Source organism: Parambassis ranga, chromosome 10 (genome assembly GCF_900634625.1).
Source record: "Parambassis ranga chromosome 10, fParRan2.1, whole genome shotgun sequence".
Taxonomy (NCBI): domain Eukaryota; kingdom Metazoa; phylum Chordata; class Actinopteri; family Ambassidae; genus Parambassis; species Parambassis ranga.
Window position 1 is genome coordinate 21,916,048 of NC_041031.1, and position 16,776 is coordinate 21,932,823.

At 42.6% G+C, this 16,776-nt stretch overlaps 1 protein-coding gene across 1 annotated transcript; it reads left to right on the forward strand.

The window, feature by feature from the left end:
* The first annotated feature begins 577 nt into the window (after window positions 1–577).
* Window positions 578–5,653, forward strand: hopx (HOP homeobox). Its single transcript, XM_028416449.1, has 2 exons — window positions 578–925; window positions 5,385–5,653. The coding sequence occupies exons 1-2, from the start codon at window positions 776–778 to the stop codon at window positions 5,460–5,462; spliced, it is 228 nt and encodes a 75-aa protein (XP_028272250.1). The 5' UTR covers window positions 578–775; the 3' UTR covers window positions 5,463–5,653.
* The last annotated feature ends 11,123 nt before the right edge of the window (window positions 5,654–16,776 follow it).

Here is a 16,776-nt window from a genome sequence, read left to right on the forward strand (position 1 = left end):
TGTGTCTGTAAACATCCTGTCATTAGACAGGAGAGGAGTGTGTGTGTGTGTGTGTGTGTGTGTGTGTGTGTGTGTGTGTGTGTGTGTTACTGTAGTCATGCTTGAACAGGTGCTCTCAAAGCTTTGTGTTCTCCACCGTTCTGTCATCATGTTCAGTCATCAGAGTGGAAAATAAACAGCAGATTAAGCTGAAAGACAAGATGGAAATCTGTGAGTTAATCCTTTATCCTCTTTTGATTGTAAGGATTAGATTAGCAGCTTAAAACTGTCTTAATGTGGCATAAAAAAAAAATATTTTGGGGGAGTAATTGTTAGAATTTGGGTCTAAATCTTGCTTTCTTCCTCACAATCTCCAGAATAATCCCATTAATCTTCCAGGATTATTGTCTTTTTATTTGCCTGTCACTTTATCACTTCATTAAGTTCATCTGCGCCCAATAATTGGCATTAAATATTGATTTATTAGGCTGTGGGGTGTGTTTGTTTTCCTCCTCCTCCTCCTCCTCCGGCTGTTTGTGGGCGGGCTCAGCCGGTGGGCCTGGCTTCATGATGACGCGCCTCTGTTGACAGTAGTAAAGCCTCCACACACACCCTCACTCTCTCACACTCACACACACACACACGCTGCCTCCAACCTCTGCTCACACACTCCCGCTGCGCTGTCACTGAACATCTCTGCGCGTCCAGCTGTGCGCACAGCGGAGCTCCGAGCCGGGCTGAAGCTGAGCTGGTGGACCCCGCCGGACAGACCGGAGAGCAGGAGGTGAATAGAGGCATGGCTTCTAAAGCGACGGAGGGTCTGAGGCTGTCGGAGGACCAGGTCAAAGTGCTGGAGGACAGTTTCAACAAAGTCAGCAAGCATCCGGACGGGACGACGCTCATGCTGATCGCAGCGGAGTGCGGGCTGTCAGAGGAGGAAACACAAGTGAGTCCGCCTCATGCTCAAACTCTGTGTGTGTGTGTGTGTGTGTGTGTGTGTGAGAGAGAGTTTATAGTAGGTAAAATTCAGTTTTTAGGCTGGAATAATTGATTCGATGTTTGTCTTGATCCAATAATTAAATTAATGTGTATTTGTTCTTCAATGATGCACCTAAACCTTAATATCCTGTTTTATATTTATATTATGACCTCAGGAAGCCTTATTATGACACTAAAACATTAAAAATATCTTTTAATTAGTAGTAATTAAAACCTGAACCATGTCATTTTTATGAAATACGTATTTACTGACAGCTCATGTTAACACACTGAGTGTTTCTGGGTGTCCTTCCCCCGGGTCTTATGTTCAGCCGGCTTGTGTTTACTGTCCTGCTCCTCTATGGAAGCAGCACATCACATAAAATAATCAGAAATCAATATATACAACAACTATTTGCATCTTTTACAGCCTTTACCAACCAGTGCAAGCCTGCAGATCAGACAAATACTCGCTGAATTTCCGTCATGTGACTGTTGGTCACATGTGAGTCACTCATAGCTTCCTAGTTGTGCAGAAAAGTGCAGAATTTTTTGTTTTTAACAGAATTTTGTTATTGTGAAAGGTTTATTTTTTGATGATTTTTTAATTACAACATGGAAGTGGTATTTATGAAAGTGGTGGTTAAACATGATGCATTCAAGGACCAGTGAAAAGTTCAAAGTCTTTTTTAATATTTATATATATTTGTGGTTGTTGTGTTAAAGGCATTCATGTTAATACTTCTGAATTCTAAGACAAGCCTTTAATAAAAACAGTTACACACCCTGTAAACATGAGGAAATAAGCTCATGCACACAGAGCATGTTTGTGTTTATTTGTGAAACTCGAGCCTCTGATGTGACTGTGAGCAGGGCAGCTTTGTGTGTCTGTGTGTGTGTGTGTGTTTGCATCACAGTGTGATGAAATAATCCTCGTTTGACTGTCGCACTGCTTCATTGAGCATCAGTTGTGGGAAGCTGTTTGACAGAGCTGAGTTTCCTGCAGGTCCGAGTGTAGCTACACACACACACACAGGGAGAGGTCGATCTGTTCAGGGTGACTGAGGCGACTTTAAAGAAAGCAGGAGTTGTGTGGGAGGCTCTGTTTGTAGTTTGTGATGTTTGTGTGGTTGGTGATGTCGGTGATGATGTCACCGCTCCTCTGGCCTGTGCTGCAGTCGTATACATGCAGATGTACACGATGCTCTTTTTTCTGGATGCTGACAGGAAGAGAGATGACAGCTGACACAACATGGATCAGATACTCGTCATTTACACATGTGAAACATTTCCTGTTTTCAGCGTCTCAGATGTGGGAATCAGTTTTTTTTCTGTCTCCTCTGAGTTTCGGACAAAACAGTTGATTTAAAAATGTCTCAGTTTGTGGACACCTTGACTCTTTAGGCTAATTTCTGACACTTTATTGAGCAAACACACACTTCTGTGCTGCAGCGACCTATGTTCAGATGTGGACAGGAAACCAATCAATGACTAAAGATTAAACAGTGATAAATATCAAGCCAAGCTTATTAAATGTTAGAATTACTTTGTTTGAAAGTTTGATTTTGATAAATAATGTAATGTAATGATAACAAAAAGACAAGAAGAGCACAGCTTAGGCATGAGCTCTGGAGTATTCACCTTTAATAACAAAGAGGCCTGCTTCAGATTTAAACCAGTGGTCATAAATGGAACTATAAAAACATCTGCTGATGAAAGAACCTTCCCTGTATTACTTTGGTATTTGTTTTCCCACATGTAAAACCTCCCACCTCTGCCTTTATCGGAGGAATGTTTTTGGCCTACTGTAAATCTGAGCGGCCGTCACATCAGCAGCCAGATGTGAAGCTTCAGATAACAACACACAGTGGAGCTGTGCAGGCTCCGCCGAGCCTCCGTCAGACGACCAGCGCGGAGACCAGGAACAGCCCCGCATGCAAATCCGCTCATTTGCCTGGGCGTGAGCGGTGTGGCGTGGCTTCTCAGGCAAATTCCTGCTATTGTGTTTGTGTCTGTGAGGTCGGCAGGTGTTGAAAGATTCACAAACGTCTCTCAGATTTGTGTTTGTGTTTTTGTGATGAACCAGTCTGACCAGATCTTCTCTCCTGCACAGATTCCAGACTGATGTGTTCAGGTGTGTTTATTTACACAGAGTCTTTGTGAGGATTTCCCCTAGTGGTCACTTGTGGTATTTCAACAATCTGTGCTGCTTCGTAGTGTTTAGATTTGCATAACTTTGTGCAGGCATATGTGGGCGGAGCCAACAAGGAGGCACCTACTGAGCATGAGCGGTCTTCAGAGGCAAATCTAGGATCTAGAAAACTTCTTTGCATGAGTCGAACAATGTTCATTCGAATGAGCGGGCAACATATATGCATTCAAAGAAGATGATTCGATGCATAAGAAGGAATGATATAAAACAAACTGAAGACTAATCAATAAGTCTTGAGCACAATTGGCGTGAATATAATAAAAATGTCTGCTTTTGTTCAGCCATTGTTCTGGATACACATTGAGAACTGCTGCCACCTGCTGGTATGGAGGGTTGTTTCTCGTCGTATTTTTGGTGCAGAGAGTTACTGGAGTCGGCTTTCGTTCCACTCGTTCTAATGTCCGTTTTGTGTGTCAGAGAAGAGCATTATGGGTAAAGGCGTGCAGACTAGAAGCAGTCTGCTCTATATTGCAGTCTAGAGATGGGAAACGTGTCTGTTTCTGTGTGTGTCCTGGTCTCCATTTGTAAATGCGTGTCTCTTCAGTAAAAGATGGGAGACAGATTCAGCCCAAGGTCGTCTGAAGCATGATGAAGCTGACCACCTGATCAGGATTATCCACTCACAGCCGGTTTCCTCCTTGTTTCTCTGTTGAAATGTGAACATAAGCAAAGTTTGACTGACTTGCTGTGAAGCCTCATCTTCAGCCAGTCAGTGCAACGACTGAGGCCTTTAAAGCAGCCTGTTCTGAGTTTCCATTCACTGCACACAAAGGTGTGTGCAATCCAGTCCAGGCAGGGTGAGGTAAGGGCTTGGCCCCTCATCAAAGGGCCCGGCTGAACCTCCAGCTGATTTAGTTTTTTCTTCTTTTTGTCGGGTGTTTTGTGTTTGTTAACAAAGCTCTCATTGAAGAGAGGTTTAGCTGAAGGAAGCCACGCCGGCTGCCGCTCCCTGTTTCACATTAACTACGTTTACAACGTGGCCGGGCCTCCGCGCCGCCCTTTTATGTGTTTTCAGTCCCGCAGCAGCAGCAGCAGCGTCAGAGCTTGAAAGGACTCCTTATGCAATCTGCTGCCGGTCAACAGGAAGAAAAGTGACACAAGCACCATTGTGTGGGTCAGCAGGTTTATAAATCTGACCATTATTGTTCAGAAATGGCATGTGTGTAATGCTTTTAGAAGGCATTCAAAGGACAACAACCGCCTCCATTCAAAGCCTGGCAGAGAAAATCACATTTTTTGAAGACATCACAGTCAAGTTCTTGAATTGATTTAGTCTCTGTGTTCTGAAGTGCAAACCCAGATGACTCAAAATGGGAATCTGGTGTGTTTTCTGTATTAAATGTGGAAAGCGTTGCTCCTGCCAGGCGCACGGCCCAAACATCCAGCCTCAGATGCGTGTCAGCGGGCTGAAACCCTCCCTCTCCCCTCGGTGTTATCGACATTACGTCAGCGCTTGTTGTGAATCCCCTGACAACCTGAACCACAAAACAGCAATGCGACGGGTCACGGGTTGTTCGAGTGTGTGTGTGTGTGGAAGCGCAGTCATGATCTGGCCACAGTGGTAACTGGCTGGGAGGTCAGCATGTGCAGAGTCACACTCAGGGTCTGCGTTAGATGGGAACGCTGCATTTTTTTGGTGGTTTCTCTGATAAAACTTTGCCTCTGGGTCACTGCGGTGCCGCTACGAGTCCACGGACACTTTAACATGCACTGAAAACATGTGGCTGTAATGTTATTGTGAGGATAATGAGAGACAGACGGGACAGTTTTTATTTGATTCTGCATCGAAAACACACTAAAAAACTGTGACATGCTGCAAATGCTAAATATTAAATCCTAACTTTAGCATGTTAAAATGTCACATGCTAAACGTTAACACCAATAACTGCAGCTGCTTTAAACTGTTGACATAAAACGTGCTAATGTTAGCATGTAAACTTCCTGACATGCAGTGGATGCTAACATTGCTGATAATCTAGTGTTAAATCATGTTAGGAGAGCTAAATGTTAGCATTTATCGGCTATCAAATCCTAAAATTCAGAAAACATTCAGCTACACGTCATGAAAAATCTGGGTCTTCGCTCCCAGTGTTAATCTTTTATGCTAAGCTAACTATATCTGCAGACAAAAGGCTCTGCAGCATGTTCAATCTGAACAGACCCTCGTGTCGCCTGGTTTAACGTCTCCCTCCTTTGTTCTCTTTGTTTCTGGCAGAAATGGTTCAAGCTACGTAACGCCAAGTGGAGGCAGGCGGAGGGTCTTCCGGCTGAACTGGGATCGGTGTTGGACTAGTCGTCCTCTGAAGCTCCTCGTGGATGAACTGACCTCCTCTTCCTCCTCTTCCTCCTCACAGACTCCCCTCTCCACCTGTCCGTCTTGTTTGTATCTATTGTGTCTTGCAGAATGTGAAGGTGTTCGTGTGTTCTTGCCAATATATCCGCCATGTTTACAGAAATAAACATATTGTTATTGTAAGTTAATCAGACCCGTGTGTGTTTTGTGGTTACTGTACATCTGAGGTCCACTGAGGAAGCAGCCTCACACAATAGTCTGTTGGTGGTGGTGGTGGTGGTGGTGGTGGTGGTGGGGTTGTATTGTTTTCTTTGCATTGTTGACATGTACGTCTGTCAGCGGGGAGCGGAGCTGGACGCCCGGCGCTTCACATGCGTGTAAGGAAGTGCTGGGATTACAATGGATGCTGCTGCCGCTGCAGCGATCCGGGAACTTCTGTAGGAAAGATCTGGAACATTTCCAGACAGAGGGGAGGAGGAGGAGGAGGAGGAGGAGGCAAAGCTCTGAATGGCATCATGGGCCAAATAAATGGCAGGTGATGTCATTTCATTGTCCCCTTTTTTTCCTCATGAACGAACGCAGTGAAAAGAATGTGACCTCACCAGAGAGTTCCAGCTGTAGGCCTCAAAACAGGCTCAGCTTTATATTAAATACACAGTAGAAACCTAGAAGAAAAGGATATGTTTCCTGGGGGACCCCAAAAAGTGACGGACCTGGCTAGGCTAATAACAGCCAACAGGCTAAAGAATGAAGTGATCAGGATGTTAAAATAAACCAAAGAAAGTCACATTCGAACACTGATTTTCAACTAAATATTTCAACAACTAGCGTTCCACCTCGGTCCGTCACTTTTTGGGGTCCCCTGGAAACATTTTTCATTTCTGCCTGTTGCAAAGCAGGTTTTTGGCTGTTTGAACACAAGTGAGTTGAGTTCACTCCTCCAGTGTCATTATGTTAAGTCAGGTAGCGCCATGACTGATGTTTTCTATGGAATAGTGATGATTAAAACACACTCAAGTTCTCATAATTATGAGATAGAAATTTACAGTTACAGTGTCCGTCCTTCTAAAGGCTCAGAGTGTAGACCTGTAGGAGTGAATAAACACAAATATTTGAAAGATTTGTGCTGCAGAGAAAAGTGGAGCGAGAACGGACAAAGTTTCTCCTTTTACAGGTCAGAGAAGAACCCCTGCGCTCTCTGTGTGGAAGACGTGAAAGAGGGCAGAGAGGATGAGGTTTCCTGCCAACAGGCCTGAGGTGAAAACACTCTGATCGTGGGAACCGTTTGCACAACGGGCTCAACAGAAACCAACACTAACCCAACAGGTACTTCCACAGCTCATAAAACACACTGCTGCTTTATTCCACAGGTGGTTACAGCGGGCGCAGTCACATGATATGATCGCTGCTGATGTTTACAGCAGCCCCTGACTCTGAGCAGAGAACCCACACCATGGTGTGTGTTTCCTGAGCCTGGGGGGGTTTCCTTCTGTTCAGCAGGGTGTGAAAAAAAGAGTCACACCCACTAAAGCAAAACAGAAAACAGAGTCTCAGTCAGTTAGTATGTTGTTATATGTAAATGTATATCAAATTTATAACATTTTTCAATAGTATCTTTGCCTTATCTTTACAAGGTCTTACAGTCGTTACTCATTTTCAGCCAGAACAGATCCACAGAAATTCACTTTATATATAAAGATGTGCGTGTGTGTGGGTGTATGTATACATGTATGTAGCTATACATACACTTACTGTATACTTACAGACATATTTGACACCTTACCACGGCCGAGAACCTAACCCTGGCTCAGGATGAGGAAAGAGTTCGGAAGGTCGCAGAGTTGTGGTTTAACCCTAAACGTAATGCAGAGCTAGGGTTAGGTTCTCGGCCATCGTGAGACATAGAGCCTCAGTAGATGTTCATGAAATGGAGATAGAGAAGACCTTCTCTAACAATAATCCAGTGGAATATCTGTTACAGCTTTGAAGGATTATTTATAGTGAATTTTTAAAAAATGATATTTTTCAATGAGAGTCTATGGGATTTTAGTGTCAATTTAACTTCACATTTCTCCACAGTCCTGCAGTAGATGTTCGTGAAACTCACTGTGGAGATAGATGAGACCTCCTTTAACAATAATCCAGTGGAATATCTGCTGCTGATTTGAAGGATTATTTATACCGATTTGTTTGTTTTTTTAAAACAACAAATGCTATTTTTCAATAAGAGTTTATGGGGTTTAGTGCCAATTTAAGTTCAAATTTCTCCACAGTCCTGCAGTATTTTTTCATGAAACTCACTGTGAAGATAGAGAAGACCTCATTTAAAAATAATCCAGTGACATATCTGTTACAGCTTTGAAGGACTTTTTATAGTGATTTTTAAAAAAAAAGATATTTTTCAATGAAAGTCAATAGGGGTTTAGTGCTAATTTAACTTCACATTTCTCCACAGTCCTGCAGTAGATGTTCATGAAACTCACTGTGGGTATAGTGAAGACCTTCTTTAATAATAATCCAGTGGAATATCTGCTTCAGTTTTGAAGGATTAATTATAGTGATTTTTTTTAAAAAAAATCATATTTTTCAATAGGGGTCTATGGGGGTTTAGTGCCAATTTAACTTCACATTTCTCCACAGTCCTGCAGCAAATGTTCATGGAACTCACTGTGGGGATAGTGAAGACCTCCTTTAACTATAATCCAGTGGAATATCTGCTGCTGCTTTGAAGTTTGAAAAAACAAACAAACAAAAAAACAACAACAACAAATGCTAATTTTCTATGGGAGTTCAGTGGCACGTCACTAAACTGTAAAACACTGTGAAGTGTTGGAATATCCACAGTCTGGAAGAGACCTTGAACTAGACCAGTGTTTTGCTCTGTTTTGATTGGGTAGCATCTTTGTAAACTTGTCACTAGCCAATCAGAGATGAGTATCTGAACCTACCGGAGTTTACAGTGGGCGGGACCAAAAGAGTAGCGAATGGAGGAGACGGACTGTGATTGAGCAGGATAACAGAGTTTATTACAAGTTAAATTAATTGATTATGGTGAATTATTGAAGGCCTCGTGCATAAATCACGTGTCTTTTTGTTCCTCGGGTTGCGTAGAACCTTTTTTGGAGCTGTGTATGGTCAAGACTTCGGAATCCCGGGCCACATGGACTTGCTAGCTAGCTCTTGGCTAGCTGAGGCTTGTCGTCGCTGTCTCTGCATGAAGAGGGGCTCAGGACTGGGTTGCTGGTCAGACAGTGGACAGAGCTGGATTTGTGCCGCACACGGACGAGGCTTGGGACGGGTGTTCTTCAGTGCACGGCTGGCTTCCGGGCCGAGGGCAGCCACTACAAGGTGGAGTAAAGACGGAAGACCTTTACCTGAAGGGATGCAAACAGCGCCAACATGAAGGTACCACACACTGAGTTTGGAAACATTTGTGTTGATCCTTATGTGTTCACTTACTTTAGATGGCAATGTGTGTCCCTGTGGTGTAGTAGGGGTACTGGGAGTTAAAGTGCATGGGATTGATTTGCTAACCGGACCTTTTCTTTTCAGAATCATATTCCCTAATTTATTATTGTAAACACGTCCTAAATGTACAGTTTGGTAGGCCTCACCATGCCTCACCATGCTCAAGCGTTATCAATTAAAAAGGGAATGTTGAATAATCTTGTACTTAATATTGGGATTGAGTGGGTGTCCTATGTGTGTATGTGCAGGCTCAGCCCAGGACTTCCTGATGACCTTGTCCAGCTTCTTCCTCTGCCTTTCTGTGATGCGATGTGATGAAGACCACACCATACAGGATGTAGACTGATGCCACCGCAGAGTCATAGAAGGTCTCCAGGAGCGCCCTCAGAAGGTAGAGCCTCCTCTGATCCTTTGTATACAGTGCATGAGTGTGTCTCTGTGTGGATTAGGCATGGGACGGTTCAGGACAAAAGTCCAAACCCTTCAGTACACTTGTCTCGGTTTGGTGTGTGTGTGTAAGTGTGTGTATGTAAGTGAGTGAGTGTGCGTGTGTGTGTGTGTGTGTGCATGTGTGTGTGTTTGTGCGAGTGAGTGTGTGTGTGTGTGAGCGTGTGTAAGTATGTGTGTGAGTGTGTGTGTGTAGGCCTGTCGCGCAAGCAATAAATCAATTAATTGCACGATAACTTTAAATGGGCTCGATAAGTTTTTCGGCCGTGATAAATTACATTTGCATGCTCGTTTGTTTTCCTCTCTCTCTCTCTGCCAAAGAGACTAGATGTCATTAGTTCTCTTAAGATTAGACTGTCTACATAGTGGTGTTTTTAAAATTCACTGCAGCTGCTTCACAGCGGCCTGATGCGCGCACACACACATGCAGACACATGTGCGCACAGGTGAGTGTTGTTTGGCTCTGTTGCTCATGACATGCTAGTTGGTTTGACTTAACTCCATTGACTATGCTCAGATAAGATATGGTAATAGGTCTACCACTACTCATCATAATAATAATAATAATATTCATATCAACTTTAATATTAATATCATGAATAATAATAATGATGGTGATTGGGGCCTTTCCAGTGTTAAATGTTCTTTAGAAATTAAAGTTTATTGATCTTTGAAAGGGTGTACTTGCATTATATGTTGTTATCATTATATTAGTTGAACATGGTCTGAAAACAACAATATTATCGATTATCGCAATAATTTCTCTTGGCAATAAATCACCCAGCAGAATCTGTTATCGTGACAGGCCTAAGTGTGTGTGTGTGTGTGTGTGAGTGAATGTGTGTGTATGTAAGTAAGTGTGAGTGTGTGTAAGTGTGTGTGAGTGTGTGTGTATGTAAGTAAGTGTGAGTGTGGGTGTGTGTGTAAGTGTGAGTGAGTGTAAGTGTGTGTGTATGTATGTAAGTAAGTGTGAGTGAGTGTGAGTGAGTGTAAGTGTGAGTGAGTGTGTGTGTATGTATGTATGTGTGAGTGAGTGAGTGTAAGTGTGAGTGTATGTGAGTGTGTGTGTATGTAAGTGAGTGTGTGTGTGTGAGTGTGTATGTAAGTAAGTGAGTGTGTGTGAGTGTATGTAAGTAAGTGTGTGTGTAAGTGTGTGTGTGTGTGAGTGTATGTAAGTGTATGAGTGTGTATGTAAGTGAGTGTGTGTATGTGAGTGTGTATGTAAGTAAGTGAGTGTGTGTGAGTGTATGTGTGTGTATGTAAGTAAGTGTGTGTGTAAGTGAGTGTGTGTGTGTGTGTGTGTATGTAAGTGTGTGTGTGTGTGTGTGTATGTAAGTGAGTGTGTGTAAGTGAGTGTATGTAAGTGTGTGTGTGTGTGTGTGTGTTTGTATGTGAGTGTGTGTGTATGTAAGTGAGTGTATGTAAGTGTATGAGTGTGTGTATGTAAGTGAGTGTGTGTGTATGTATGTGAGTGTGTGTGTGTATGTAAGTAAGTGTATGTAAGTGTGTAAGTGAGTGAGTGTGAGTGTGTGTAAGTGTATGTAAGTGTGTGTGAGTGAGTGTGTGTGTGTAAGTGAGTGTGTGTAAGTGTATGTGAGTGTGTGTGTATGTAAGTGAGTGTATGTAAGTGTATGAGTGTGTGTATAAGTGAGTGTGTGTATGTAATTGAGTGTGTGTGTATGTATGTGAGTGTGTGTGTATGTAAGTAAGTGTATGTAAGTGTGTAAGTGAGTGAGTGTGAGTGTGTGTAAGTGTATGTAAGTAAGTGTGTGTGAGTGAGTGTGTGTGTGTAAGTGAGTGTGTGTAAGTGTATGTGAGTGAGTGTGTGTGTAAGTGTGAGTGAGTGTGTGTGTATGTGAGTGAGTGAGTGTGTGTGTGTAAGTGTATGTAAGTAAGTGTGTGTGAGTGAGTGTGTGTGTAAGTGAGTGTGTGAGTGAGTGTGTGTGAGTGTGTGTAAGTGTGTGTGTGTAAGTGTGAGTGAGTGTGTGAGTGAGTGTGTGTAAGTGTGAGTGTGTGTAAGTGTGTGTGTGTAAGTGTGAGTGAGTGTATGTAAGAGTGTGTGTATGTAAGTGTGTGTATGTAAGTGAGTGTGTGTGGGAGTGTGTGTAAGTGAGTGTGTGTGTATGTGGGTGAGAGTGTGTGTGTGTGTGTGTGTGAGTGTGTGTATGTGAGAGTGAGTGTATGTGTGTGTATGTAAGTGTGTGTGTTTGTGAGTGTAAGTGTGTGTGTAAGTGTGAGTGAGTGTGTGTGTATGTGAGTGTGTAAGTGTGAGTGAGTGTATGTAAGTGCGTGAGTGAGTGTGTGTAAGTGAGTGAGTGTATGTAAGAGTGTGTGTAAGTGTATGTAAGTGCGTGAGTGAGTGTGTGTAAGTGTGAGTGAGTGTATGTAAGAGTGTGTGTATGTAAGTGAGTGTGTGTGGGAGTGTGTGTAAGTGAGTGTGTGAGTGTATGTAAGTGTATGAGTGTGTGTAGGTGAGAGAGTGTGAGTGTGTGTATGTGAGAGTGAGTGTGTGTGTGTATGTAAGTGTGTGTAAGTGAGTGTGTGTAAGTGAGTGTGTGAGTGTATGTAAGTGTATGAGTGTGTGTAGGTGAGTGTGTGTGTGTGTGTGTGTGTAAGTAAGAGTATTTGTGTATGTAAGTCTGTGTGTGTGAGTGTGTGTAAGTGAGTGTGTGAGTGTATGTGAGTGAGTGTGTATGTGTTATAAGTTCACTTACTTTAGATGGCAATGTGTGTCCCTGTGGTGTAGTAGGGGTACTGTGAGTTAAAGTGCATGGGTGTAATTTGCTAACCGGACCTTTTCTTTTCAGAATCATATTCCCTAATTTATTATTGTAAACACGTCCAAAATGTACAGTTTGGTAGGCCTCACCAATCCCATGCTCAAGCGTTATCAATTAAAAAGGGAATGTTGAATAATCTTGTACTTAATATTGGGATTGAGTGGGTGTCCTATGTGTGTATGTGCAGGCTCAGCCCAGCACTTCCTGAGGACCTTGTCCAGCTTCTTCCTCTCCCTTTCTGTGATGCGATGTGATGAAGACCACACCATACAGGATGTAGACTGATGCCACCGCAGAGTCATAGAAGGTCTCCAGGAGCGCCCTCAGAAGGTAGAGTCTCCTCTGATCCTTTGTATGCAGTGCATGAGTGTGTCTCTGTGTGGATTAGGGATGGGACGGTTCAGGACAAAAGTCCAAACCCTTCAGTACACTTGTCTCGGTTTGGTGTGTGTGTGTAAGTGTGTGTATGTAAGTGAGTGAGTGTGCGTGTGTGTGTGTGTGTGCATGTGTGTGTGTTTGTGCGAGTGAGTGTGTGTGTGTGTGAGCGTGTGTAAGTATGTGTGTGAGTGTGTGTGTGTAGGCCTGTCGCGCAAGCAATAAATCAATTAATTGCACAATAACTTTAAATGGGCTCGATAAGTTTTTCGGCCGTGATAAATTACATTTGCATGCTCGTTTGTTTTCCTCTCTCTCTCTCTGCCAAAGAGACTAGATGTCATTAGTTCTCTTAAGATTAGACTGTCTACATAGTGGTGTTTTTAAAATTCACTGCAGCTGCTTCACAGCGGCCTGATGCGCGCACACACACATGCAGACACATGTGCGCACAGGTGAGTGTTGTTTGGCTCTGTTGCTCATGACATGCTAGTTGGTTTGACTTAACTCCATTGACTATGCTCAGATAAGATATGGTAATAGGTCTACCACTACTCATCATAATAATAATAATAATATTCATATCAACTTTAATATTAATATCATGAATAATAATAATGATGGTGATTGGGGCCTTTCCAGTGTTAAATGTTCTTTAGAAATTAAAGTTTATTGATCTTTGAAAGGGTGTACTTGCATTATATGTTGTTATCATTATATTAGTTGAACATGGTCTGAAAACAACAATATTATCGATTATCGCAATAATTTCTCTTGGCAATAAATCACCCAGCAGAATCTGTTATCGTGACAGGCCTAAGTGTGTGTGTGTGTGTGTGTGTGAGTGAATGTGTGTGTATGTAAGTAAGTGTGAGTGTGTGTAAGTGTGTGTGAGTGTGTGTGTATGTAAGTGTGAGTGTGGGTGTGTGTGTAAGTGTGAGTGAGTGTAAGTGTGTGTTTTTGTATGTAAGTAAGTGTGAGTGAGTGTAAGTGTGAGTGAGTGTGTGTGTATGTATGTATGTGTGAGTGAGTGTGTGTGAGTGTATGTGAGTGTGTGTGTATGTAAGTGAGTGTGTGTGTGTGTGAGTGTATGTAAGTGTATGAGTGTGTATGTAAGTGAGTGTGTGTATGTGAGTGTGTATGTAAGTAAGTGAGTGTGTGTGAGTGTATGTGTGTGTATGTAAGTAAGTGTGTGTGTAAGTGAGTGTGTGTGTGAGTGTGTGTATGTAAGTGTGTGTGTGTGAGTGTGTGTGTAAGTGAGTGTATGTAAGTGAGTGTGTGTGTGTGTGTGTGTTTGTATGTGAGTGAGTGTATGTGAGTGTGTGTGTATGTAAGTGTATGAGTATGTAAGTGTATGAGTGTGTGTATAAGTGAGTGTGTGTATGTAAGTGAGTGTGTGTGTATGTACAGTGGGGAAAAAAAGTATTTAGTCAGCCACCAATTGTGCAAGTTCTCCTATTTAAAAAGATGAGAGAGCCCTGTAATTTTCATCACAGGTATACCTCAACTATGAGAGACAAAATGAGAAACAAAAATCCAGAAAATCACATTGTAGGATTTTTAAAGAATTTATTTGCAAATTATGGTGGAAAATAAGTATTTGGTCAATAACAAAATGTCATCTCAATACTTTGTTATATACCCTTTGTTGGCAATGACAGAGGTCAAACGTTTTCTGTAAGTCTTCACAAGGTTTTCACACACTTTTGCTGGTATTTTGGCCCATTCCTTCATGCAGATCTCCTCTAGAGCAGTAATGTTTTGGGGCTGACGCTGGGTAACACGGACTTTCAACTCCCTCCAAAGATTTTCTATGGGGTTGAGATCTGGAGACTGGCTAGGCCACTCCAGGACCTTGAAATGCTTCTTACGAAGCCACTCCTTTGTTGCCCGGGCGGTGTGTTTGGGATCATTGTCATGTTGAAAGGCCCAGCCACGTTTCATCTTCAATGCCCTTGCTGATGGAAGGAGGTTTTCACTCAAAATCTCACGATACATGGCCCCATTCATTCTTTCATTTACACGGATCAGTCGTCCAGGTCCCTTTGCAGAAAAACAGCCCCAAAGCATGATGTTTCCACCCCCATGCTTCACAGTAGGTATGGTGTTCTTCGGATGCAACTCAGCATTCTTTCTCCTCCAAGCACGACAAGTTGAGTTTTTACCAAAAAGTTCTATTTTGGTTTCATCTGACCATATGACATTCTCCCAATCCTCTTCTGGATCATCCAAAGGCTCTCTAGCAAACTTCAAATGGGCCTGGATATGTACTGGTTTAAGCAGGGGGACACGTCTGGCACTGCAGGATTTGAGTCCCTGGCGGCGCAGTGTGTTACTGATGGTAGCTTTTGTTACTTTGGTCCCAGCTCTCCGGAGGTCATTCACTAGGTCCCCCCGTGTGGTTCTGGGATTTTTGCTCACAGTTCTGGTGATCATTTTGACCCCACGGGGTGAGATCTTGCGTGGAGCCCCAGATCGAGGGAGATTATCAGTGGTCTTGTATGTCTTCCATTTTCTAATAATTGCTCCCACAGTTGATTTCTTCACACCAAGCTGCTTACCTATTGCAGATTCAGTCTTCCCAGCCTGGTGCAGGTCTACAATTTTGTTTCTGGTGTCCTTTGACAGCTCTTTGGTCTTGGCCATAGTGGAGTTTGGAGTGTGACTGTTTGAGGTTGTGGACAGGTGTCTTTTATACTGATAACGACTCCAAACAGATGCCATTAATACAGGTAACGAGTGGAGGACAGAGGAGCCTCTTAAAGAAAAAGTTACAGGTCTGTGAGAGCCAGAAATCTTGCTTGTTTGTAGGTGACCAAATACTTCTTTTACTGAGGAATTTACCAATTAATTCATTAAAAATCCTACAATGTGATTTTCTACATTTTCTTTTCTTATTTTGTCTCTCATAGTTCAGGTATACATATGATGAAAATTACAGGCCTCTCTCATCTTTTTAAGTGGGAGAACTTGCACAATTGGTGGCTGACTAAATACTTTTTTTCCCCACTGTATGTGAGTGTGTGTGTGTATGTAAGTGTATGTAAGTGTGTAAGTGAGTGAGTGTGTGTAAGTGTATGTAAGTAAGTGTGTGTGAGTGAGTGTGTGTGTGTAAGTGAGTGTGTGTAAGTGTATGTGAGTGAGTGTGTGTGTAAGTGTGAGTGAGTGTGTGTGTATGTGAGTGAGTGAGTGTGTGTATGTAAGTGTGTGTATGTAAGTGAGTGTGTGTGGGAGTGTGTGTAAGTGAGTGTGTGTGTATGTAGGTGAGAGTGTGTGTGTGTGTAAGTGAGTGTGTGTATGTGAGAGTGAGTGTATGTGTGTGTATGTAAGTGTGTGTGAGTGTATGTGTGTATATGTAAGTAAGTGAGTGTGTGTATGTGAGTGTATGCAAGTGTGTGTGTATGTAAGTAAGTGTGTGTGAGTGTATGTGTGTGTATGTAAGTGTGTGTGTTTGTGAGTGTAAGTAAGTGTGTGTGTAAGTGTGAGTGAGTGTGTGTGTATGTGAGTGTGTAAGTGTGAGTGAGTGTATGTAAGAGTGTGTGTAAGTGTATGTAAGTGCGTGAGTGAGTGTGTGTAAGAGTGTGTGTATGTAAGTGAGTGTGTGTGGGAGTGTGTGTAAGTGAGTGTGTGAGTGTATGTAAGTGTATGAGTGTGTGTAGGTGAGAGAGTGTGAGTGTGTGTATGTGAGAGTGAGTGTGTGTGTGTATGTAAGTGTGTGTGAGTGTGTGTGTATGTAAGTGAGTGTGTGAGTGTATGTAAGTATGAGTGTGTGTAGGTGAGTGTGTGTGTATGCGTGTGTGTAAGTAAGAGTATTTGTGTATGTGAGTGTGTAAGTGAGTGTGTGTAAGTGAGTGTGTGAGTGTATGTAAGTGTATGAGTGTGTGTAGGTGAGTGTGTGTGTGTGTAAGTAAGAGTATTTGTGTATGTAAGTCTGTGTGTGTGAGTGTGTGTAAGTGAGTGTGTGAGTGTATGTGAGTGAGTGTGTGTGTATGTGTTATAAGTTTACTTACTTTAGATGGCAATGTGTGTCCCTGTGGTGTAGTAGGGGTACTGTGAGTTAAAGTGCATGGGTGTAATTTGCTAACCGGACCTTTTCTTTTCAGAATCATATTCCCTAATTTATTATTGTAAACACGTCCTAAATGTACAGTTTGGTAGGCCTCACCAATCCCATGCTCAAGCGTTATCAATTAAAAAGGGAATGTTGAATAATCTTGTACTTAATATTGGGATTGAGTGGGTGT